General features: G+C 38.2%; 1 protein-coding gene across 1 annotated transcript in view; it reads left to right on the top strand.

Annotated features, from left to right (window-relative positions):
* The window catches only part of FRMPD2 (FERM and PDZ domain containing 2), a 70,669-nt gene that overhangs the window by 40,101 nt on the left and 6,773 nt on the right, over positions 1-23,795 (top strand). The window contains exons 27-40 of the mRNA XM_026061310.1: positions 378-476; positions 1,682-2,046; positions 5,000-5,291; positions 6,206-6,364; positions 7,020-7,194; positions 8,357-8,567; positions 9,891-9,928; positions 11,298-11,384; positions 11,852-11,916; positions 13,495-13,656; positions 14,770-14,941; positions 17,100-17,185; positions 19,303-19,412; positions 21,448-21,614. Of these exons, the coding sequence (XP_025917095.1) occupies positions 378-476; positions 1,682-2,046; positions 5,000-5,291; positions 6,206-6,364; positions 7,020-7,194; positions 8,357-8,567; positions 9,891-9,928; positions 11,298-11,384; positions 11,852-11,916; positions 13,495-13,656; positions 14,770-14,941; positions 17,100-17,185; positions 19,303-19,412; positions 21,448-21,614 (2,188 nt within the window). The remainder of the gene's footprint in view (positions 1-377; positions 477-1,681; positions 2,047-4,999; positions 5,292-6,205; positions 6,365-7,019; positions 7,195-8,356; positions 8,568-9,890; positions 9,929-11,297; positions 11,385-11,851; positions 11,917-13,494; positions 13,657-14,769; positions 14,942-17,099; positions 17,186-19,302; positions 19,413-21,447; positions 21,615-23,795) is intronic.

Here is a 23,795-nt window from a genome sequence, read left to right on the forward strand (position 1 = left end):
TCTGTGGAGCTATGCTGATATAACTGGCTAAAGATCTGTCTCTGTCATATGCAATTTGAATGTGTTTGAAAATTCTGATTTTCTTCAAGAAAAGAAAAAGATTATTATAAAACTGGATGTGTATTGTTGGAACACAAGTTTGTAAACAGGACTGATTTTACCTTAGATACACATCCACATAAATATTATGACTCACTTAGATACAATAACCATACAGTAGTGAATTTTGGCTCGCAGATACTGCTGAGAGGCACAAATGCTAGGAATTTAGCATTCACATAAAAATTGTCCCCATCCCAGTGAGTAAGAAGGCATATACTATAGATTGGGATCAAATGCATTCTACAAGAACTCTAATATTTCTTCTCCCTGCTTAGGATGTCCTCCACTTGTTGAGAGGGGCTCCTCCAGAAGTCACACTTCTTCTCTGCAGACCACCAAAAGGTGTTCTTCCAGAAATAGAGCCGAGTGCCCTGGTAAGACAAAGCTTCTATCCTGAACTTGCTTCTGTAAACCTGGAAAACTACTACTACTACATTTGCTAGCCAGCCTTGAAGAAGACAACGTTCCCTTTTCTCCAAGGCACTCTATTATATTCCTTTCCCCACCCAGCTGCAACTTCATCTCTGGAGTTCAATTGCTACTTCCTTAGCAACCACAGTAATAGGAAAGTGACAGATATGAAACACTGTGTATCCCAGTGCTTCAGCTTTTGAATTGCAGTACTGTCATTGGGGTGAAGCAGCATGTATCCAAGCAGATCTTCAAGTGATGCTGCTAAAATGCTCTACTGGATCTTAGACCAGATACTCCAGATACTCTCAGCTGCAGCTCTTCATGTTGTAACCTGCATGTTTGAGGAAGCTATGTGGGAGGGAAATAAAGAACTTTTCCTTTCCAGGTTTCCTCTTAATGAACTTAACTAAGTGAAATAATAGTTTCAACTGGTTATTTAGCTTGTTATTGATAATTAGCAGAGTCAGCAGAAAAACTAGAAACTGTGGAGGCTGTAGAGAATAAAACATGTCCTTCTATGGTTTTGATTACAAAAGTGATATTAGGTAGACTAGCCATTATTATTCCTGCTTCCTGAATACAACTCATGGACACATGCACAAGGACTCCTGTCATGAACATCTTGCTCCATGCAGGATGGCCCGCATGTGGTTCCTGTCCCACCAGACTTCATAAGTGCAGTCCATGGGCAGACGGAAATAATTGTCAGGACGATTTCCAGAGAATAAAACTGGCTTCTGTTGCTCTCCTACAATGTGCCAGATACTATTTAGGTGGCTTGTTTGATTTCTATGATCAGTTACACAGGAATTTAGAAGCCACTTCTACATACTGAAGAGAGTATAGACACAAAGTTGAGGCATAGTATGAAAAGAAATGAAAAGGAGTCTCTGCTATTGAAGAATTCACTAAGAAAAAAGTGAATTTGAGTGGTAGTTCCCTGGTTGGAATTCCTGAAGAACGAGGAAGATGATCATAAAGGCAAAACAGTTATTTACTGAGCCAGTACCTCCCTCTATTTCTTCCTCACTTCCAGCAACTGTTTGATTTTTTCATATTAAGGTGCCTGTTGATATCTTCTTTTGTTCTTAAAGGAAGGAAGATGGGAAAGAATGAGTTCCTAAAAAAAAAAGGAATTATACTAACCCTTCTATTATTTTGATAGACTCCAGCACCATCTCCAATTAAGGAATTTGTGGCAGGAATACCAGCCAGTCCAGAGATAGGAAATAGTTTGGATCAATCTACTAGTGATGGAGGTAGCACCTCTCCAGAACTGGAAAACTGTCTGGATTCTCCAGTGGCAGCAGATTTCAGTGAGCCACCTGAAAAGGACAGCTCAACTAATGAAGAGCAAGAAGCAGAGACTCAAGAGAAGCCCATACAGACACTTACGTCTCCCAGGGAAAGTTGCTATAAACACCTTTGGAAGTTTCATCAAGAAGCTGTCAGTTCTGAAATGTTTCAGTCCCTAGAGGAAGAAATGAGGCAGAACTGCTGCTCACCATGTGAATTTGGATGGGCCAAAAGGTAAGAAATACTGAAATCTGCTCTGCAGTCTTTCCTTTGGCTCTCAGACTTCTGAAGTGAATTGCTAAGGTTTAAATACAGAACTATCTGTTTCTAACCACTCCTAATTACTGAACATTTTGATTTACCAACCTTTTCTGACTAACCTAATCTGCTGTCTCTATTTACTCTCATCTTCTTATTGGAACTGTGCGTAAGTCTGCATTAAAAGACAGTTGTATGAATGCTGCACTACTGTAAGCAACTTTACTGTTCACCTGAATCTGGCTGCAGTCTGAAATCAGCAGAAAGACTCATGTTGACTTTAATAGGCATCAAAACTTTTCCTACTTATTGTATGATCTTTTAATTTCAAAATTTTCAAACAAAAAAAAAAATCGGAAGACAAGCTGTGATCAAGGAGGAAAAAAAATTTCTGGCCTTCTGAATCCAGTAGAAGCCTTGAGCCAGACAAATTATACAATAAAATACATTACAGAGACTCAGCCTCCTTTTACATTCTGTTGAATATACCAGACACTGGACAACAGAAGACCCACCCATTCCACTTTAATGATCCTTCCCAGTGCAAAAGACTTTATGTTATCAGAACAGAAAGGGCTGATGGAGAGACAAGGTAAAGGTCTTCCTTTAGGAAGGGCCAATTTCACTTATAGCTCTAGTAATTTTCTCTAGAAACTTATTTCACTTATTTTCACGTAGTCACTTGAAATCCCTTTGTGACTCTTGACATTCACCAAGCACCAGAACCAGCTAGTCGCGGATTCCAGTCTCTGGGGAGTCACAGCACTAGGTGATGGCAAATTAAGTGGGAGCATAACTGCAATCCATACTTTTAGTTCCTCTTACTCATGAGTGAAGATGCTGCTTCCATATGTGCTTCTCTACTGCTGAGGTTAAAACCAGCAGAAATATGTCTATAGCAAACATACTTGCCAAGAGATACAGTTTCATCAAAACTAAGTTTCTTGTGGGAAAATATCAGTTCCAAGAAAAATTTTGGATTCTTCCCAAGAAGGAAGTTCTGAAATAAATGTTTTTGTTTGGCATATTCTCAGTATAATTTAATTTCAGCTTTTGCACTTTCAAAAGGCAGCCAGAGCAGTTTAACAAAATATTCATTTGAAATAGTATTTTAGATGTCATCTCATCTTAAATGATCCTTCTGGCTAAAATAGATAAATAAATAAAAGCAGAAGGAAATAGGCATTAATCAAAGAGAATTATCCCTTTTTTTTCCCTTCAAATGGCTCAAAACTTCTCATGCAAAGGTAGAAATCTTCTGATATGAATTTTGAAAATTTTCTACTCAGTTTTTCACATGCAAAATCCTCTTCACTGTTCTGCTCATTGCCACCAAAAAGAACCTTCAAAAAATGTTTTGAAAAATGTTACCCCATAGTTTTGCCCAGGGAAGTCCAGGTGCAGGGGGCACCAGATACAGACTCCAAAAGACACACTTGACCAGGTCCATGGAGCTTTTGTATGGGCCCGCAGGACCAAGACTCGTATTTCCTCTGGTGATGCAGAAATGGGCTAGAAGCTGCCATCTGTGCTATGATTAAGCCACTGTTTGGCTCATTGCCTTGAGCTAGTGTAGGTCTGCCAAACACCTTTCACACCCTTGAAGGTTGATCAGCACTTCACTGGCATGTGACTGTTTCTGTGACATCCTCACTAACTGAGGTCCACTGAACTGGTCTTTTAATTCCCTTGTCTTCTAAAGAAAAGAATAGACTGCATTTGCTGTTATCCTTAAACATTTCATTTAACCATCCCCATCCTCTTCCAGAGTATTGTAAGTATCTGTTGTCCTGCTTAGCAATATTTCAATTAAGATTGATATGAAGCAAACAGACACTTTTCAGTAAAAATATGTTTCAAACATTTCTATTAGCTTTAAAGGTAAGTTTAATGGCTATAATAATATCAATTAACTAAAGACAACAGTCAAAACATAGCATTAAACAGAACACATACGATTACACGGTCTGGACTTGAACCTCAAAAATGCTGAACACTGTCTCCAGTATAGCCAAATAAGTAAAATAATAATTTTACTGTAAGTAAGTGAACAAATCCGTTGATTTCAGTAGGACAACTCTTATGCTTCAAGTCAAGCATATAATTTCATGCTTTGCTGGCCTAGCATCAAAGTACCAACTGCTTCTCTATATGCTCTTACTACTTTGTTAACTTTATTAACTTTACTATAATGTGAAAACTGAAATCATAATTATGCAGATAAGTATACTATAAAGGCAGGCCTATGTACACAGAAGTCAGCATCTATGAAAACTGGGAAGCTAGAATTAGGATCCCCTAAACAAGTGGCCCAGATTTCTAGAAAACTGAATTCCAGCAGTTCCCATCCAGGACCAATATACCTTGCCATTATGGAGTGCATCTGGTCTTTGTATTTGGAGTTTAATTTTTTTTCAAAAGGAATATAAAGAGAAGGGTAGAATAAAAGCAGCCTTCCAAGGGAATTTAGGACTTGAAATATAAAATGATTCCTGTCTCTTCACAGCATACATTTTGTGGTCTGTGCTCTAGTTACCATGGAAAGAAAGACAGCAGCCAGGAATGTGTCTGGTTTCCCTTTTTCAAGAAGAAAAAGGCAATTATGAAAACTGAACAGCAGTCTAAGAATTGTCCAGTTATTCTTTTCAAATAACAACAAAGTACTAATGCCTTAAAAAAAGTATGCAAGATTTTGCAAAGACTGTTTTCAAATTCTGAAATCTTTTTATCTTTTTACTAGCATTGCAAAATATTGATTACTTTTTTATTTGTTTTATAGTAACACTGAGAGGACTCAGTCAGCAACTTAATACTGTAACTATTGCTTCAGTTAAAATTAAAGGTAGTGCATAAGCAGTAGAGATTTCAGCAGGCAGGCAGTAAAGCATATGGAAGGAAAGCCCAGCCCTGCAATCTTTTTATTTTGCAGCCCTGTATTTAAGAAGAGTGATGATGACCCATCCAAAACAAATCGCATGCCTGAAATTCTCTCTCTAACCCCTACTGATGAAGAGTATCTCACCATCAGCTCAACATCTGTGACCTCACTTTCACGGGGAGGAAGCTCTGAGACACTGTCCTCAATCATGGCCACCCAGCAACCATGTGGCCTTTTCTCATCATCCCTACGTGCCAGAGTGCCATGTGACAGTGACAATGAATGGGAAGATTTGGAGGAACAGGAGGAAGAGGAGAAGGCAGAAAAGGAGGATTGCTCCAGGGTATGTGGATAGGCACCAGATTATTAACAGGTAGACCATGACAGGGGAGAAGAAACAACCCAAGTGTGGCAGTTCTTAGAAGCATTAATTATAACCCATTAACTATATAATTTCTGCATGGCTTTTCTTACTTTCCTGAAAAGTCCAGACCTGTAAGTAAAGCAGACCTTTCTCTATGCCCGACTCTCCAGAACTCTTTACTATTTCCCTTAAAGTCACCTCCCTTTGGAGCTCGGGCCATCTTGCTATTCAACTTTCCAGCATTCTGCAGTCTTATTTCCAGTATATATAGGCCCAAACCCCATACTGTTCTCTAGTAACCTCTGAAATTAATTGAAGTCAGCTACTTTTTTTTTCATGTTTTAAACCCATGTGCAAAATCACTCTGTTATGATACTATTGTAGTGTCCTGATAAGAAACTATGATCCCTGTACTAATTACTATTCAAAATATAGGGCTCAGTCCTGCCAAAAGCTGAACATTTTCCATTCCTGCTGCACTAATGAGATCTGAATTCCTACTAATTTGGGAGCACTGAGGGCAAAATTTATGTCCTGACCATTTCCTCCAGCAGAAGAACAGTAGCAATAACAACACTTTTATTGTAACACTTGTCAGCCTAGAAGACCCCAAGACTTTCTCTATCCATTTTAAATGCTAAAATTCCACTCCCAGATGGCATTCTGTGCGCTGTTAGGCCCTATTAATCAATCACCTTGAAGCTCCACTAGGTATAAGGAAGTAAAATGAATTCAGGAATTACTGCAGTAAAAAATCAGAGAGATCCTTACATATGCTGCTTATTTGTACCATATGAAGATCTGATTCCAATTTGCACATAAAACATAATGGAAGATGCTAATAAAGCAACAGAAAAGCCTACATCAAACACATCTTGTGCTTCGCTTAATAGGAAAGGGAGATCTTTGTGACTCTGAGAAGGTCAGAGAACAATGGTTATGGATTCTCCGTGGTTTTCAACAAACTAGACAACTGCCTGTACGTTGATGAGATCTTGAATGAGCCTGCCCTGTCTAATGGAAGACTGAGAAGAGGAGACAGAATCATTATGGTACTGTAATCCTTTGAATTTAAAAGGAGGAAAAAATATTTGCAGATCAATGCCATTTGGCTTAGGTATTTTTATTTTTATCATTGTAGGATCTAGCTTATCACATGCTTATGCATACAAGTGCAAATGAATCAAATAATATCATTCTGCTGACTTCAGTGGGACAAATTTCAGATTGAATAGCTTGTATGCCTAGGCAAATAACATGGATCTAGCAGTAATGCAAGACAACTGACACAGTAAATGATTTCCCATTTAAATGAAGTAAGCCAAATTAATGTAATAAGAAAGGTGACCTACAAAGGATGCAGGAATTATGTCCTTTGTAACATACGAACAAAGCCTGTTTTAAGCTTCATCTTCAATTTGTTTCATCAAGATTTGTCTTCCTTGTTTTTTGCTATGGGATTTTGAGATTCAAGAAAAAAGGTATACTTTTATGCAAACTGTGCATTCAGGAAAACAAAAATTCAAAAAAGAAATCTTACTGCACTCTTAACTGTTGCATTCACTGACATTAAGTGCCATAGCAAAGTAGTCACATGAAAGTGAAAACTACTTTAAGTTCACATGTATATTTTTGCAGAGGATGTTGGGGAGAAGTATATGATGGTCAGTGAGATCTTTGACATGACTTTAACGGTTTGCCATTTAGGTGAATGGAGTTGATGTCACACCATTACCACGCAATGAAGCCCTGACTTTACTGCACAGCTCTCCTCCTGATCTTCATCTTGTGGTTGGCCGTGCTGACAGTGATCCTTGTCCCTCCATTAGGCCAGATGAGATTCCTGAAATCACTCTTACAAAAGGTGCCAATGGACAGCTAGGTGTGTGTGGTAAAGATTATGCATAGTTTTTTGGACAGGGATTGTATTGGTGGTAAGATAATCATAAGCAACTGTGGCCTTGGACCAGTATGGTCCTGACAGACCTTGACACTTTTATGCTGTCCTCCTTCACCATGACCCATGAATAGAGAGCTTTATTTTGGGCAGGGTCTTAAAAGGAAGGCTATTATTGCTTATTAGATCAATGAAGGTAACTGGAAAAATCATTTTTTGTATTATCACCCTATGAGCTGAAATTTATGGCAGATCTCCAGTCTCATATTTTCATGATACTAAAATACAGATAATTAGTTGTCCGAAGTTGTTTGTAGATAGGTGATCATGTCTACTATTTGCTGAGATACATAAAGATGTACTAGATAAAAAAGGACAAAGTTTGAGAAGGATAAGCCACTGGTTAGGGCAATAGTCTGGGATTCAAACAACCTCTGCTTAAATCCCTGATTCACCACAGACAAACTGAGTTTGTCACTGAAGATATGTCTACATTGTGCAATAGAGGCCATGTGAGAAGTCCCCACAGTATGAATATCTTTGTATTTCTACACAATGCAGCAAGTACTGCGCACAGATAAAACTGTAGACCCAGGAAATAGTGTAGCTGTATTTGCTCAGGTACAGCAACCTGTTTCCATTTCAGACACTAGCTTGCTTGGAGATAGCTCAAGTATCATTGTACAATACTGTTTCGTGCAGTATAGATATCTCCTTAGTTTTCCTGTGCCTCAGTTCCCTATTTGAACAATGGGATTAATATTGTTTCTCTACATCACAGCTGACTGAGGAGAAATACTCTAAAGGTTACACAGCACTTAGATACTGTGGTAATGAGGGAGGTACTGCCAAGCAAATAAGAGTCCTTTTCAAATGGCTGTTCAACAGCAAGTGAAATAAAGCGCTATGGAATAGCTGAAATGTTCAGATGGACAGTACTGTTTCAGTTTTTTCCATGTTTTTAACACCTAATTGCATTTCACTCTCCCAGCCACAGCTCTAATACATGGACCAAGACTGTTTATAATGTTGGTGCCTTGTTCAGCCTATCTTTCAATGACCCACGTCTGTTCCATTAGACTATATCTCACTGACAGTGAAATTCAGAACACACTACTGCAAAGATGTTTTGTCTGCATTACTCTAGGCTTGAAGCTGACAGGAGGAGCTGGAAGCAAGTTGCAAGGTATTTATGTGCTAGAGATAGTGCCTGGCTCTCCTGCCAGTGTGGAAGGTAGTCTCCAGCCCCAAGATCAGATTCTGTACATCTGTGGACTGTGGACTGAGGGCATCAGCCTGGATGATGCTGTGAGAGTGTGTGAAGCTGCCACCCAGAGTGTCCGAATCAAAGCAACAAGGTAAATCTGATCTTGGGGCCTTTTAGAAAGGAAAGTGGTAAGGGTAAAAAAAAAAAAGTAACTTTATGTTTAGGGTAGAATCAGAGCATAGTCAATCTCAGTCCTAACCGTAAAACAGATCTCTAACTTTTATATCAACAAGTCAAACAAGAAAAACAAGACACGCAACAAGAAAAATGCTGTACTTCAAAGCTCTTAAGGTTGTGACCTGATGGGTAGCATCCATAAGATATCTTAACTCCCTGTAATTACAGCTAACACAGAAGGATATGGGTATGGGTGCACTCATATAGCACGAGTAAGTACAGTCAAGCTTCATCCTTCATCATCCAAACACAAGTGTGGATCCTTTAACTGCAAGGCAGGCCACCATTTTCAGATATCCTGTTCCCTAGGAGTGGGAAATCCTCTGCTTTGTATTTCTCTAGTTCCAAACACCTCCATATGTTTTTAGATTCACAATTATAGGCAAGCAACCACCTCTCTCTGGAAACTCTGAGTTATTTCCAACAGCCAAACGTTTTAGAAAGGTGTTGAAATGCAGCGTTTCATCTGCAGCATGTTACACAAAGTTCATCCCAGGGCTGATCAATATCTGCAATTAAGGATTTCCCTCATCAGGTCTTGACTGCACTTTAGATTTATTTTGTTTCACAGTCTGATAGAGTATCAGCAGAGGTTCTGGACTGATACACGGAAATAGCTTCTGCAGATCTTAGATGCCAAATAGTAATGTAAAAGCATGCAAATGGCTAAATTACATAACCATAGTTAGTGATAGTGTGTCTGTCACAGCAAGCTTAAAGTAGTTCAACAAACTTTTATCAATGTTTTATTAACTACTTGCACTGTGGCAGCAGCTGGAAGTACTGCAGCCTCATTATGCTTATTGCTGTATAAGCACTTAGTAGACAACAGACCCCGATCTTAAGAATTTGCAATCTAAGGAGACAAACAGAAAAAGGGTAATTGTAAGGAAAATGTAAGGAAATGTAAATGTAAGGAAATTACAAATTCTCATTTCCACTTAATAGAGGGGAAACTGAAGCTGAATTCAACAAAATATACCACAAAGTAGTTTTGTACTGGGACAGATGGTATAAAATGTTCTTTCTTCTCAAACCCATTTAATTAAAATGTTTTATTGGCGGTAAAAATAGATAAATATTTCATATATTGATATAAATGCTCTTTAAAAAAAACACAATTAAGAATAACAAAATAATCAAAGTACAACCATACTTTTTAAAAGTAGTTTTCATATGTGCTTTACAAAGCATGCAGGTCTTAATGGTCCAAATATTTCACTTTTTGTACCCCCAGAAATGGCAATCCAGTGGTTCCTATAAAGCAGGAAAATAGTAAGTAAGGCTAATATTTTTGTTCTTGAGTTCAGAACGTGCTTCTCATTTTGGAAATAAACACAAGGTATTGATTCATTACATTAAAAAAATTACTAACAGACTGCAACTTGGCACTTGGTATATCTATTGTACTAAAGGTGTGAAGAAAATTAGCTAGATCTTTACAGACAAAAAATGTAGAGGTCTCTAAAAAAATCATTTACTTAATTTCACCCCTATTTGCATCTTTCATAGTTCCTTTTTTTTTTAATTTGCTGTTATTAAATGGGAGTTTTATGTGGGCATATTTTCATGGCCTGTTTTGATTAAAACTAATCTGTAAGGGTTTTTTTTCAGTATTTTTGAGTCACACTTTAGTATGACACAACTACTTGATCATCTAGACCAAATTTTTAAACTGATGTCAACACATCTATAGAAAATCACAGGCAGTACCAATATCTCTTAATTAAAATAACAACATTCCTATCAATACTTGTCGTAAGTATATATGCATATATACACACACATATACATACACTTATATACACACTTATATACTTATAGACTATATACTATATACTTACGTACTACATACTATATATATACTTATATAAGTGTATATATGTTTAAGTATATATATATAAATATATATATTCCTCAAGACCCTTCCAAAACAGGTTACCAGGTACCATCCACCTCTGATACAAATTTATTAACAGTACAGTGGTGCAGTTCCCTGCCTCCCTTTCTCTTTTATAATAAAGAATTCTTGCCTTTGTGAAGTACTTTTAAAATCTATAGTAGTTTGTGTTTGGTGCTCTGTTTGCTATTATCTCTGATAGATTTATCTATAAATCTGTAAAAATTTCCTATTAAGGAGGCACGCTTTCATTTTGTATATCCTCTTAGTTACAAAAATGTAAACTAAAATTGCAGCTATAACATGCAGGGGTTTTTTTTATACTAACTATGGAATGCTCATTGTTTTCTATAATTCATGGATTAAAAGTACTTTGTGGAAGACAACTAACATTACCAAAAAAATGATAAAGCAAAACTCAAAACTGAAAAATCAAAAAAAGCACTTCTCACACAACCAGCCCTGTGGACACTAATATACCCTGTTTCTTCCCCTACTTGATCAGTGCCACATGTCTAGAAGGACTCAGTCTGGCTTTTGATGTTGTCACAATTTTAAAAAACACCAGTGACTGAGATGCAAATAGCTGCAGTTTATGAAAGAATTATTTATATCGCTGTGCAAATAGGGAAACTTAATCATGCAATAGTAAGTGTCTCATAGTGTAGTAACTGCTTCATACAGTGTCAATGTTGGATATGAGTTGAGAATACAGGACAAACAAACCTAAATATATGTTTTTAGGGCCACCTGCTGAGACAGAGAAAGCCAGTGTATCTCTCTCAAATGAAAACCTGAATCCACAAGAACAGCATCTACCCCATCAACACGGTAAGGAGCTTATTTTGCATTTTTCAACTAGAATCTGTAAAATTTTGTGCCATCTCTTCAAAAGAAAATAAAGTCTGTAGGTGGTACTGGCAGTACATGGAAAAGATTAATTATTAGTAAGCAAAACTGCCTCCCTTGATGTATCACAGAACATTCATATGTTACCTGTTGTCCAGCTGGTGTCTTTGATCCTGTAACATGCAGCTTTTAAAGCTCATTTTGGAAACTGCTCTCTGGGAAGTAAAAAGCTCTGCAGAGATACCAAGCAGAAAGCTCAGCTCACACTCTCACAGTTCAGGAGTGTAACAGGCTAAACAACATGTATGAACCCACAGGAAGTTTCTTCCATTCTTTTACATGTCGAATATGAAATGTTTTATTATGTCTCTAAATACTATGATTGAGTGCTATACTATAAAACATTTTTCCAGTACAACTGTGTAAAAACTGTTGCTGCTTTTTCACAGAGAAACGTTTGGAGGAAGCAAATTGTGGTGCTGAGCAAAACACTTCCAATTCCCCAGAGCATAAAGTAAGTGACAATCTAATCAACTGTGAGATGATCCATCAACTAAAGAGATTTAGATGGAGTGCGATTTTTCAATTGTAGTTTTTAATGTATTAATTAGTATTAGTAGTAAATGTTTTAGTAGTATTAAATGTATTTCCTTCATTTTTGGAAGTGCGGACAAAATGCATTTGGGAGGCATCTTGTGAAGTTTGGAATTGGCTCTGCATTCACTGACTAGAATGCGCTGAGCACTTTTGGGGTCAGACCCTCCTACTGCTGTTTTCAATGTATAATATCACTATCTTACCAGCTTGGTAATATAAACAAGACTCATATGACCTAACCCCTCCATTAGGTGTTAATGTTCCTCTTAGTAGCTTACAAAATCAAACCCTAACTTAGAAAGAAAGTAGCACAGAAAACATAAAGCATAAGACAAAATGGCACAGCATGGGATTCTAGGAAAAGTAAGTGTAATTGTAATTATGACATTTTTACAACAAAGTCAAAACAATCCTTGAAATCTGTGATTTATGTTTCATTACAAAATTCTCAGATGGGACATTTGAAGAAAGGGTAAAATCATTCCAAAACTTTGGAGTATTACACAATGTTGACAAAAACCAAAATGGTTTGAATTTACAGTTATTGATGAGTGATGGCATTTTAGAAAGGATGGATTCCTAAAATACACAGTAATATTCTTCAAAAAAAGCAGCTCTCACACTCAACATACAACAATTCAAGTTTCTTACAAGTGCAAAAATTACTTTCAGTTGTGCAAATATGTGGAAAAGAACATTACATGGAATTGAAATTGCCCATTTTGGCACTGAAATTTCATGACAATAGATTTCCTAGTTTTCTACTGATTGTGGTTTGCAGGAAAGGGCTGTCTCTTGTTAAAATTAGACCTCCAACCTGGCAGTAAAACTGGAACAATTTTCTCAGTTCTGATTAAGTCATCACTATTACTGCTTCTTTCACATCATTTAATCCATGATGGTTTATCTGTTCAACTAAAATAATTTTTAAGGGCAACACTTGGACCATTAGAACCGGCCATGCAGCAAATCATAAACATTTCTAGGTTGCTGCTATTTCTGACATCATACCCGACCCTAAAAAAGCAGCTGATTGTACAGCTGAATGAAGCACCAAAGCCAAATAGATATGTTGAAGTTGCCAAAGTTAAGATTTTCATTATAAAACAGTAAAGGAATGGAGTACATAATCTGTTACTGTCATGCTAAAGATAAAAGCAATTTGTTTGTCAATGAAGATTATATATTCGATGTATTATAAAAGGATTACATAAGTACACATTTCATTGCTCTTAAGAGTTTATTTTCTCCTTCTAGCAATTATTAAAAAAAATTATGGAAATACATATGTAATATTTTCCTTTTGATATATACACGCAGCTGCTGTGTTAATCACTGGAAGCTCTCCATGTCTATTCAAGAGAAGAAAGTATCCTATAATTTACATCAGCCAATGAGGACTGTGAAGCACACTGGGATTCTTTGGGATTAAAAATACAAATAAAACCCAGCTCTTAATAAACTCCACTTTAGACTGTGTCCTTTTGTATTATAGGACTTTATAATTAAGATTGAGTTGGAAAAAGCAGAAAATGGGAGCCTAGGATTTGCACTGGTAGGTGGAAGAAATGGCAGGGCTATCCTAATAAAAGCCATCAGCCCGGACAGCATTGCAGATCTGGATGGGAGGCTTCAAGTTGGTGACATCTTGCTGAAGGTAATGCTTGTTCTTCATTGTTCTGGCCCATCTTTTCTCTAACTACTGTGGCTCTACAGTGAGCACTTGTTCAGTATGACGACTGTGTAGATTAAAGATCTGAGGCTGCTTGACACAGTGACATGTAGAAGAAAGCGTCCCTAGACTCCTGGGGGTGAGAATGGTGGTCTGGGAATACCCCTGCACACACTTCAGCTCCCTGCAGGCCTGGGCTTCTCCAAAGCTACTCTGCCTGGGAACCACCTGCCATGTTGGCAAAAATCTGCAATCAAAGAAATGCAGCTTCATTTCCTACTTCTTTCAAATTACCTTACTGAGCAGACGCAGAGGGAGCACAAAGAGTAGGAATAAAAGGAAGCTTGAAGAAAAGAGAGAAGACTGTGAACAAATTCAGCTGCATATCAGGATGAGACTTCTGCTCTCTTGCTTTTTATGGAAGGAAATCCAGCTGCATGAGCAGGAAGGAGGCTGCAGGGCACCCCAAGACATAAGCAGACCCAGAATAGCAGGGCAAGCAGCAAAGTACAACTATTTTGCAGTGTAACTGTGCCCAGCAAGGACTCCACAGGGAAATCAGGGGAGCGAGAGCTAGCTGACTGCAGCATGCATACAACAGCAGACCAGCAGGAGAGTGGGAGGAACTTATCACAGGTACCAGTCAGGTAGTATCAAGACAGCCAAAAAGCACAGGGATTAGAGCTTTTGAATCTTTATTTGTAATCTTTCTGTCCTAACCACCTTTTAATGGCAAATCATCTTTTGTACCCCAGGTTATTTTTTTCTACCCCCCATCTCCCCCTTCAAGAGGCTCAATATTTTGTTGTTTTGTTTTCTGTTTTTCATTTGCTTCCTTCTCTCCTACTTTTGCCATCTGAGGAGTGGAGGGAAATGATGCCCTCTTAATATGCCAGAAAGCACAGACTATACTTCTGTTGTGCACTGCTGGCAATCAAGGTATAAAAAAGTAAAGCAGAGAGGATCAAGTGAGTTACTAAAATGGAAGAGAATGAGAACACATGAACTGCAGAGAAGATGTATAAAATATGCTCAGTGCTGAGATATGTAATAGCCTTCTGTTACAGGAATCTGGAGGTATGTCATTGTGTTTTTCAGGTGAACGAGACTTTAGTGTCTGGTCTGCCACGCCAAACAGTTATAGATCTGCTACGCGAAGCTCAAGGCACTGTTCAGCTCACGGTCTGCCGAAGCATGGCTTTGCGTTGGGCTTATTCAGGCAACCAGAGTAATAATACATCTTCCCCTCAAAACACAAAAGCACAGTCTGGTAAGCAGCTGCATCCACTCAGTACACATTAAAAGTGGGATTACATGATGCCTGGGCTCAGTTTTCCTGTCAGCAAAACAATTTAATTTCACTAACTTTACAGTTACTCCTAATTCATAGCTGTAAATACAAGCAAGTTCTTTACCCTGCCTTACAGCACTGACCAAGCCATGCAAGATACAGGAACACAGGGAATGCCCAGGTGTGATTTTAAATCTTGGAATGGTGGAGACAAAGCTGTGCGACCCTCAGAGACACTTTAACTTAGCTTGTGTTTTTAGGTCATGATGGTTCCTGGTCTGCACTGATTTTACCCAATTCTGTAGAATTTACTGATAAAAATCACAAACAGTTCCTGACCCAGCTGCTAAAATCCATTTCCCAGAAATTTCACATCCCAGCACTGCTACCTTACCTCCTGGAAGCACTACAACCCGCAATCTGCCTGGCAGACAACTCCTCTCCCTTCTGTGTCTGCTCATACTCAAACCTAGAAGCCTCAGCTCCCAGGCTGATTGCTATTAGTTTAAGAGCACACCCTCCCGTGTAGGCAGTGCTCAGAAAGCTCTGAGCTCTCTAAGGAAATCTAACTCTAAGGAAAAAAACATATGTTGCAGTCCCTAGTCCACTGAATACTCAAAATTCAAATGTTTATTAAATCTGGGACTGGAAGCAGGGGCAGACTATTCTGAGGGCAGACTATTACCAAAACATTATGGATTTATAGTCCTCAACATTCTACTTCTTTGAACACTTAATAATTTCCTAATGTGTGGAGAAGCTTCAATGGGAAGAAGAGAGAATTCCTGCTTAAAATACTGTCTGGCCTACCTGTTAGAAATTGTGAACTTTGTTTCAAATCTCCTCGGGCAAGAAGTCACTGTCATTGCTACCTGTTTTCTCCCCAGCTGACTGGAGAGCACAGCTGACTGTGGGTTTTGGACATATTTAACAGCAAACATTTATGCATCCAGTCAACTTTACTGATGTAAACCTACCTGCCTAGCTATTCTAGGCAATTCTGTGGTTAGGCAGCAGCTGACTGTAGAATTCAAGGATCTCAGTTTTCGGGCTTCAGTGTGTCAGACTGTACCTAGTTTTCTTGAACTCCTAGCCTGTGCCATGAGCACTGGAGAGTCCTTTACTTAGCTCAAGAGCAGGGCTCTTCCAAAAGAAGAGGTGTACAAACAGGGGTGGGAGAGATGCAGGGGTGCCAAGTGGGTCATCATGCAGAGCTGGGGAGAAGGTGCTATGAGTCCATGGCAGTTGAGGACTCTGGGACAGCCAGATTAGGACTGTCAGAAGAGGCAGTTGGAAAAGGCATAATTACTCGGGGTGACCTTGATGAATCTGAAGTAGCTAAAGGGAGTGGCATATTTAAATTTTCCTATTTCTTTCTCAGGGATTTGCAATTGACTTTTCAACCAATCTCATACCATAATGCCTTAAAGCCTCTTTCTGTAAGGCTGAGAGAACTGTGTTCAGCTCTGGCCTGGAAGGAGAATGTTCACTTCCCCATCCCAGCTCCAGTTTAATTTTTGGGATAAATGAGGCAGAAAAGGGAAAGGCAGCCAGGTATAAAAAGGCTGACTGAAGTTCCGGCTCCACTAAAAGGTGTGGCAAAATTCCCATAGGCTTTGGTGAGACTAGGCTTTCCTCCAGCTGTGCAAATTCAAAGGACGAGCTGGAGGGACATTTATTTGGGTGTTGCATGATATTGGTGAATTAGACAGTTGCTGGGAGGTTCAAACTGTTTTCCTGAACCAGTAAAACCCAATGGTATTATGGAAGGATTGGCATCAAAGCAAATCTATGCTATTTGTCTCTCATCACTGCAGGAGAATGGTCTGGGTTTGGAAGGGCAGATTTAAATTCTGTTATGGAATTTTTATAACTCCTACTGATACAGGCAGCTACTTCAGTGCATCTTCTGGCCACCTGAATTATGCTGGCTTCTTAAATGGTGATATATGCCATTTGTGCTTTTCTGCCCCTCCCAGAGCAACCAGAAAAGGAATATTTCCTTTCAGTTTCTGTTCCTGTATCTCAGTTCCTCTTCCAAGACCAAAGTCCCCTGGTGTGGGCTGCACAGAAGAAATGGATCTATATTTTCATGCTTTTGAGGTATTTTACTTTGATTTTATGTTTTCATATTCAGATGACCACAGTGATGATGGATGCATAGGAGCTCAGCCTGTTTTCACTTTAAGGGAAGAAGAGGAATGCAACCAGACATGCAGCCAGGTAAAATCTGAATCAGGCTTCTAGAAGTTATCAGGCAATGTGCTCCTATGTTTGTTGACAGAAAGGGTTTGGTGCAATGCAGGCAAGGGAATTTAGAGCCACACCTTGTTAATGAAAAAAGATTAACCTGAGGGAAGTGTGCTGCAACCACTGGAGCTGGTAACATTTGAACGAGTCACGGATTCCACTGAGATAAGAGCATATGATTAGCATAATATATATGCTAAATGCGGGGGTAAAGGAAAGCTGCACAAGCAATGCTAGTTCTAGCGCTATATAATTTTGGAATGAATGATTTATCGATTTTATCATTCTTTTAGTATTTTAAAATGTAACATACTTCAGAAGATTGCTATTCACCTTTCTTCCTATTAATACTCATAACTCTAAGGCTCTCAAACTTCTTCAAATTGGGTTATGTTTTTAAATCTTAGTAAGTCCTCCAAAACATTCCACATTCAAATTTTACAGCATCTATCCTGAGTTATACAACTGCAAAACTTTTCCTCAAAAAATGTGATAAATATAAGTCTTTTTAATCTCTAGAGCTAAAAAATGCCCCAAACCCTGCCTCAACCAATGTTAATGAAACTAGAAAAAGGAAAATGGAGGAAATCCTTGAACTCAGTAAGCTAGGAAAACCTTTAAGAGGACTCTGTTGAGAAAGTTTTTAGAACACAGTTGGAATGAATGTTGGAAATAAACCGCTAGAGACTGATAAAATACAGTATCAAAACTAGGTTATGTCCATGATCTAACAAAGAAGAATGCCAAAGAAATAAGATTAATCAGAAGTGGGAGTTTCTACTATGGTTACAGGTTCCTTTTTAGACCCCAGTGTTAGCAAGGCATTAATACACCCTTTTAGTTTTAAGCAGGTGATTAAGTCTACCTGGTCCAGCAAAGGATATGCCTAACTTTAAGCTTGTGCTTAAATTTTTTGCTGAATTGGTTCCTTAAAGTCTCTATTCTTCATTATTTTCAGCTTGCCTTTAGCACTTTCTTCTATGAATAGGAACTATTTGCGCTTTACTTTACAGAGCACAGCTGCCATCCACTCCAAACACGTAGTCTTTGAAAAAGACAAGCTACTGAATTAAAAAAAAAGAAAAAGAACAGATACATAAAAGCAGCAGTAAAATATCTTTCCTCGGCAAAGAGAAAACAAAAAACCATATAGCATTCTCCAATCAGTGTGGTCAGTATACGCAGAAACTGGATAAATGAATTCATGATTAAATAGGCACCCATGAATTCCCCATTTTCCCCATTCTAATGGAGAAATATAAAGATGAAAGTTAGAAAATAAGGTACAAGGGCAGCTACTGTAATGATTCTTTGGAACGTTCAATAGTTTATACTATGTAACACGCTGGAGTGGTTTTCTGAGTGCATCTGGAATATTAAGCAGGGAAAGAAGAAGAAGAAGAACTCCAGTCTGAACTAAAATTTAAATAATTATCTGTCAAGTGTTACAGCTGAGAAGGAGCCACTTCCATACATTGAAGGCAGATATCCTGCATCATAATCTAAATGCAGAATCCAGTTATCATTCTCTAGTACTGAAAAACAGCCACCAGTACTATTGCTTCTACTCCATCTGGAGGACAATCAAGCGTCTGACTCCTCTGTTGAGTGTTTCTTCTGCAGAGCAGCTGCACCCTGCTTCTAACAGCTGGCATCGTTGTGTCTGGGATAAAAAAGGAAATTATTACCAACAGTTCCAGCTCAAACACTGGTGCTTTCTGCTGCCAAGAGTGGGAGGTAAAGAGCAGATTGTGGATCATGACTCCTGTGTCTGCACTTTCTTTATGAGATCAGAGAGGATATAATTAACACCAACCTTTTCAAAGTTCAGCCATGCATGCCAGCTTGTACAGAGATTTCTGAAGACTGCACTGTTATGAAGCTCACAAATACAGCTGATGGGGCTTTTTACTCCTAGTAGATCCTGCAGTGCTGAGTCAGTTACGTACTTTCTTCTGCAAGTGGAAACTATACTTTCCATCTTCCCTTTCCATCTTGGGTGAAGGACACATTTTTGTCAGATAATAAGAAAGAATATTGATGAAAGTAGCTATATTGTTTATGTTTCTTTTTACTGATTTTTTCCACAGCTCTTTCTTATTTTATACCTACAGGATCCCAGAATTACACACAACTCCCTTCTGCAAGGTCAGCTGGCTGGACCAGAATATCGGGATATTGCCAGTAAGAATTCTGAGAGGTAAGTCTTTCAGACACAGTAAAAATTATCAAAATAACTATTACGGATAGGTTATTCTTTTATCTCCAGAGCTATCCCAGTATGATATGCAAACACACTCAGATGTCCCAAATTATATAAACACAGTTCTATTGAAATGCAGCTCCATCTGCAGAAAGAGCTGCCAAACAGCCTTCATGCAACAACTAAGAGAAATGCGACAAAAGCTTTTAGGCATATCTATATAAAAATTGCCTTGTTTTCTTAATGGTCTTATTGGCCTGGTTCTCAGGATCGCTAACAGCGTTCTGCTCCCACTGATGCCACTGGTAGGGTTAAATTCTAGCCTGGAACTTACCCAGTCAGAGAATAAAAATAATCTACCGTAACGTAAGTAAACAGTGATGCAGAATAACTAGCAAATATAAAAATACTGTGGTCATGAGGAAAAACCTTGAGGGCTTGTACACAGTGAATGTATGTACAACACAGTCCAGAAGTGTAACTGCAACTCATGCAGACATGCCTTTAAACTCGCTAGCTGAGAAAGTGTGACAAAAGCTGTGGTAGCCCAACTGCGCTCAGGACGGACAGGCTCCCCATGAGTTTTGCTAAGTGTCTGAAGCATGTCCTGCAGCCTGTTCTGGACCCTGTGCTCCTACAGCTGTAGAATACTGATGTTGAACCCTGGGCATCTGGGGACCAAGAGAATTTGAGGATGTCACTCCAAAGAAAGTATGTGGGTACATAGTACAAGAAAAGAATAATTTTACTTAAAGTTTTAAATGTACAGTACAAGGGGCAATCAAAGAGTAATGCAGTACTGATAAGACATGGGCAGTTTGTTTATTGCTATGATATAGAATATATGAAATATATGATTGTTTTCTTCATCACTTATATTCCACATAAATGGAAAAAAGATTATAAATGCTTACATTTAAAACTTAAAATTTTGTAAGAACAGTAACAGCCAGCCAGTCAATTAGGGAAGAAAATCTTTTCTAACTTACTTGCATACAGAGACCAAGTTTGAAAGAAGGCTTGGGAGCATTTGGAAGTGAGAACATCCACATGAACATAAGCTCAGTGCCACTAGCTATTATCTCATCACTAATACAAAATTATCTTGATCTATGCCAGGTAATCAGGTATGATTACTATTAAATTATCTTGCTCTATATGATGTAAACATATATCTATTACTAATACTGAGTTATCTTATCCTATGTAAGGATAATAAGTACCTCTCCTGGTTGTTTTGCAATTAAGCTAGCTTTCTGACCCCCATCCTGAGATCTGAATCTTTTTACTTACAGTATTTTCTGGTAGTCCTACTTTCTACTCGCAAAAGCTTTAGCTAACTTGAACTTGCACAGCCTTCAACAGTTACTGATATTTGCCAAGCTGCTACTTACACTGTTTTCTATTTCTTACATTATGTATTATAATCCTATATAGGATAGGATTATATAAGATTGTAATATGCTCGAGCCTCCTAAAAGAGTTAAGAGCAAATGTTAGCTGTGCAGGGTACTGGATTTGGCTAGTACAGGCATATCTAACCCATTCTGCACACATTATAGCTGAATTCTGGACTGTAGACATACCTTCTACCTAAAACATGTTTGAGAACTCTATAATTCTCTAAATAGTTCAGGCAACATTATCAAGTTGGGCCTATTTGGCTGTGACCACCTCACAGTTTTTCAAATATGATCCTGTTTTTCAATTATTTTTAACTATGACAAACTTTACTTTAAATGCAGTTTTTGGCAGCTTTTTATACAAACCACCTTCTAAGCTCTTTGAAAAAATACCCTATACAGATAATAGTATTTTTTTACTAACTATGTTTGCAAACATTACCCCAGACAAAAAATACAGTTAATCCTTGAGCTTATGTTCTTCCAGGTTCACAGCAATTCTTGAAAATAGTTGTTCAAGAAAGTAAAAAGCAACTGAAAATAGATTAAAACCAAAACCTTTCTATAGGCCAGATTATCACAAGTTATGCCACTTCCAGCAAGACCATTCAGTTTACCTTGTTTTACAGATATGCAGGATGTAAAAGCTACACAAGAAGAGAGAGTCAGCAGTCGGAATCAGACAGCTGGAACGATGAAGAGGATGATACACCCCAGAGAATTTCCTTTCTACCTAGAAGTAACTGTGCAAAAAGTTCTCGTTTCCCTAATGTAATAGGCCAGTCCCTCAGTACACGTACAGTGAGATGAATACTAATCCCCTGTATACAACTTTACCCTGAGCTAATGAAGAATCTCTCTCTGTTTTTAGCAGATCTCTGATCAAAGCCAGACAAACAGAGATTCTATTATAATGTCATGTATTATGTCCTTCCCCAAAGGGAAAAAAAATCCCTGAACACATTGATTGTATTTGATTAGGTGTACAAACTGAGCAAGTAAGAGGAAAAGAAGGTTGCTGAATTAGTTTGAGCATTATCGCGATACTTCTTCAAATCATGCACTATTAGATAGGGCAAAGAAATGATATATTGGTTCAGTGACTGAACCAAAAAATAAATATTTTGTTTTGGGTCAGAAGCAGAATTGTGGGAAGTTTTCAGTGCATAATTAAAAAACTTAAATTCTTAATTTGTCCCAGAATGAATAAAATAAAAGCAGATGGATTATCTTACAAGAGATAAAGAAAACAGACCTGGATGTGGTAGAAGGCCTGTTTCATATATGAAAGACAATGTCAAAGAAGGCATTGAGAATTAACATAATAAATTTCAGGAACGTACTACAAAATGTGTTTGTTATCACTGGATATAATAGGTCCTTGAAATCATTCTTCTCTTCTCTCCCTTACTGTTCTCTACAACTCCTCAAAAAAGTAACTTAAAGGCTTACATAAAAATGTAGAATGAAAGGGTCATATTCTGTTTCAAGACTGTGTTCCTACAATCACTGTATTTCACTTTATATAACAATTTCATTAAATCCTCTAGAACTGATGTACTAAAACACACGCAGAAGCATTTTCACAGACCAAGTGCTAAAACTTCTCAGAGATCTCAGAAGAGAGTTTACAGAAGGAAATTGCCTAGTCATTCCTAAGGGAAATTCAGCTGCTTCTGCACCAAACAGGAGAATTATTTGTGAAAGGGATCAGACTGAGGATGCTGCCGTATCCCACAGATTCCCTGAAATATGTGTCTCGCCTTGCTGCTTCTCGCTCTGTGGAAGCAATGACTTGCTGTTAGCTTTTATTAGAGGTAAATTACAGTCCTCCCCCTCACACTGCCAAGCTGTGCTGGCTAGCAAACACAAAAGTATAATCAATGTATCCTTTACTAGCCTCACAAAGTTTTTTTTTTTAATTTGACCTGGAACACAGCACTAAATGAATGTTCACTGTGAACTAATGTCTGTGTACCTGGCTGCACAGCTGCATAAAGGCACCCAGAGGATTCTTAATCACATTTCACTAGGCATACATGATTAGTCTAAATCTCTCCCTTGATCCAAAATACTAAGCAGGGCTTCTGCTATTAATTACACGGAAAGTCCATTAATTAAAAACTGCAAACATAGTGATCAACTACAACATTTTTTATGCCAACGTAACAGCAACATGACTAGAGGCTTTTGTCATATGAAAGTAATTTACTTGGAATATGATTAAAGTCCTTTAATGAGGCCACCTTACTCAGGAGGTGGAAATACACAGTGGGACTAGAAAGGGTTTTCAGTAACTGCCCTGGTGTCATACAGATGTAATAGCAATGAAATTATGGGAGTGTTTGAACCTACAGGGAGTCAGGCTCAAGCTCTAACTGCAAAACTCTGGTCATTTAAAAGCTGATCATTTCCTACTGCCAGACCTGCAATGACCCAAAAGCCCAAGTCTGGTGTACAAGTGGCAAAAGGAAAAGGAGAGGCATGGGAAGCAGCCCTCCTCTGTCTGGAGCGGTGGGCTCGCCCCACTGGCACTCTCAGCTAACTTGTTCATAGAAAACCCTTACACTTGTGAGGGCTATAGAAAGTGAACAGAAAGGGTTTCAGATGCTCAAGCAAGACAGGTTCAAGTCATCACCCAAGATAAAAACACAGCAATATTTATGTAAGGGATTAGCATGACATCTCACACTAAGAAAACAGAGAGCATTGCTCCTTGTCTTCAGCCTACAGCAAAGCTGCAGAACTGATCATACAGGCTTTCTCTGAGAAAATTGGAATTTTATTCTTTGCTAACAATAGCCTATAACTGTAAGAATAAATTTCGTACTACCTCTGCCTTGAGCCAGTATTCTTACCAAAGGAACTACTGTTTTTACTCTTCATGGTAACAGAAATTGCTAATATGCCTTTCTTTTCAATTGCTCCAGAAGTGATATTTCTGGAGATTTAAATGTTTATCCATATTCTTAATCTG

This window comes from Apteryx rowi, unplaced genomic scaffold, assembly GCF_003343035.1.
Source record: "Apteryx rowi isolate R43461 unplaced genomic scaffold, aptRow1 scaffold_18, whole genome shotgun sequence".
In the NCBI taxonomy this organism is placed as follows: domain Eukaryota; kingdom Metazoa; phylum Chordata; class Aves; order Apterygiformes; family Apterygidae; genus Apteryx; species Apteryx rowi.